Source organism: Phodopus roborovskii, unplaced genomic scaffold (assembly GCF_943737965.1).
Source record: "Phodopus roborovskii unplaced genomic scaffold, PHOROB, whole genome shotgun sequence".
Classification (NCBI taxonomy): Eukaryota; Metazoa; Chordata; class Mammalia; order Rodentia; family Cricetidae; genus Phodopus; species Phodopus roborovskii.
Window position 1 is genome coordinate 19,460,044 of NW_026126418.1, and position 1,664 is coordinate 19,461,707.

The following is a 1,664-nucleotide window of genomic DNA, read 5'->3' on the forward strand; positions in this document are numbered from 1 at the left end:
ATGAAAAATCACAACCTCACAGTGGTGACTGAATTCATTCTAATGGGCATCACTGAGAGCCCTGAACTGCAGGCTCCATTGTTTGGATTATTCCTCATTATCTACTTGATCTCAGTTATTGGCAACTTGGGGATCATTGTCCTCACCAATGTAGATGCCAAACTCCAGACACCAATGTACTTCTTCCTTAAACATTTAGCTTTTACTGACTTTGTTTATTCAACAACGGTGGGACCAAAAATGCTAGTAAACTTTCTTGTAGTCCAAAATACAATCTCCTATTATCTCTGTGCTACACAGCTAGCTTTCTTTCTTCTGTTTATTGGCAGTGAACTTTTTATTTTATCTGCAATGTCCTATGACCGCTATGTGGCCATCTGTAAGCCTCTGCTCTACACTGTGATCATGTCACATAAAGTATGTTGGATCCTAGTCACAGTTACCTATCTTTACTGTACATTTATGTCCCTAGTAGTGACCATAAATATTTTTTCTTTATCCTTCTGTGGCTACAATGTTATTAACCATTTCTTTTGTGATTGTATACCCTTAATATCTTTGCTTTGCTCAAATACACATGAAGTTGAACTTACAGTTATGATATTTGCAGCTTTTGATTTGATTTCTTCCCTTATGGTTGTTCTTATGTCCTATCTGCTCATACTCATAGCCATTCTCAGGATGAACTCTGCTGAGGGCAGACGCAAAGCTTTCTCCACCTGTGGGTCCCACCTAACAGTGGTCACAGTGTTCTACGGAACATTGATATTTATGTATGTACAACCTGAATCTAGTCATTCCATTGATACTGATAAAATATCATCCATATTTTATACTCTAATTATCCCCTTGTTGAATCCTCTGATCTATAGCCTGAGGAACAAAGATGTTAAAGATGCTCTACAAAGAACACGGCAAAAAATATGCAACACATCTTCCTAAAGATTGCTTGTAAATTTAATCATTTGAATATGGATCCATTCTGCTTTCCACCATAATGTACAAATGCCAGTGTACAACATGTATATAACTACCTGAATGCTGGGGCTAATCAAATTTCCATATATTATACTTTTACTAGTGGAGAATAATCTCCTTCAAGAGATACATAATAGCCAAGCATATTGAAAAATTCAAGCAAATTTGTTGTCTATAGAACTGAAGTCATATCTAAAGAGACATATGGAGCATGGAAGAAAGTACAGTTTGCACTAAAGAAGACTTTAAACATTCTTGTGGAATTCCTACTAAATAAACATTCTGACATTTGAAATTGCATATGCTTATGCTTTATATAATAACTGTTTTTATTTAGCTTTCATTTATATATTAGATGGTTTTATACATTTATATAGTTTAATTATTCTCACTTCTATTCTTAATTCCCTCATCACCCTCCCTCTACCTTAAACTGCTATTCTCCAACATTCACCTTCTCCTTTCTTCTTTGGTGTGGGGTCCACTGAGTTTAACAAGGGTTACTTGTTCAATGTTGGGTTACAGATTGTTTTAGGGAATTTCGGTAAGCTATTGACAGCTGCAGCATCCAGGAAAACTACAACTGATTCCTTTACTTCATGAAATAATGGAATCTCTGAGGCTGTGCAAATACACATTGAAATTTTGTCAAGCCCAGTCTGGCGAGGTCTAATATAGGCAAACAT

At 35.8% G+C, this 1,664-nt stretch overlaps 1 protein-coding gene across 1 annotated transcript; it reads left to right on the forward strand.

The window, feature by feature from the left end:
• Nucleotides 1-942, forward strand: LOC127222054 (olfactory receptor 8K3). Its single transcript, XM_051183965.1, has one exon. It carries the CDS (start codon nt 1-3, stop codon nt 940-942), a length of 942 nt encoding a protein of 313 aa, XP_051039922.1.
• Nucleotides 943-1,664: the final 722 nt, after the last annotated feature.

Coding starts and splice junctions, on each gene's coding strand:
- LOC127222054 (XM_051183965.1), top strand. CDS start 1: ATGAAAAATCACAACCTCACAGTGGTGACTGAATTCATTCTAATGGGC.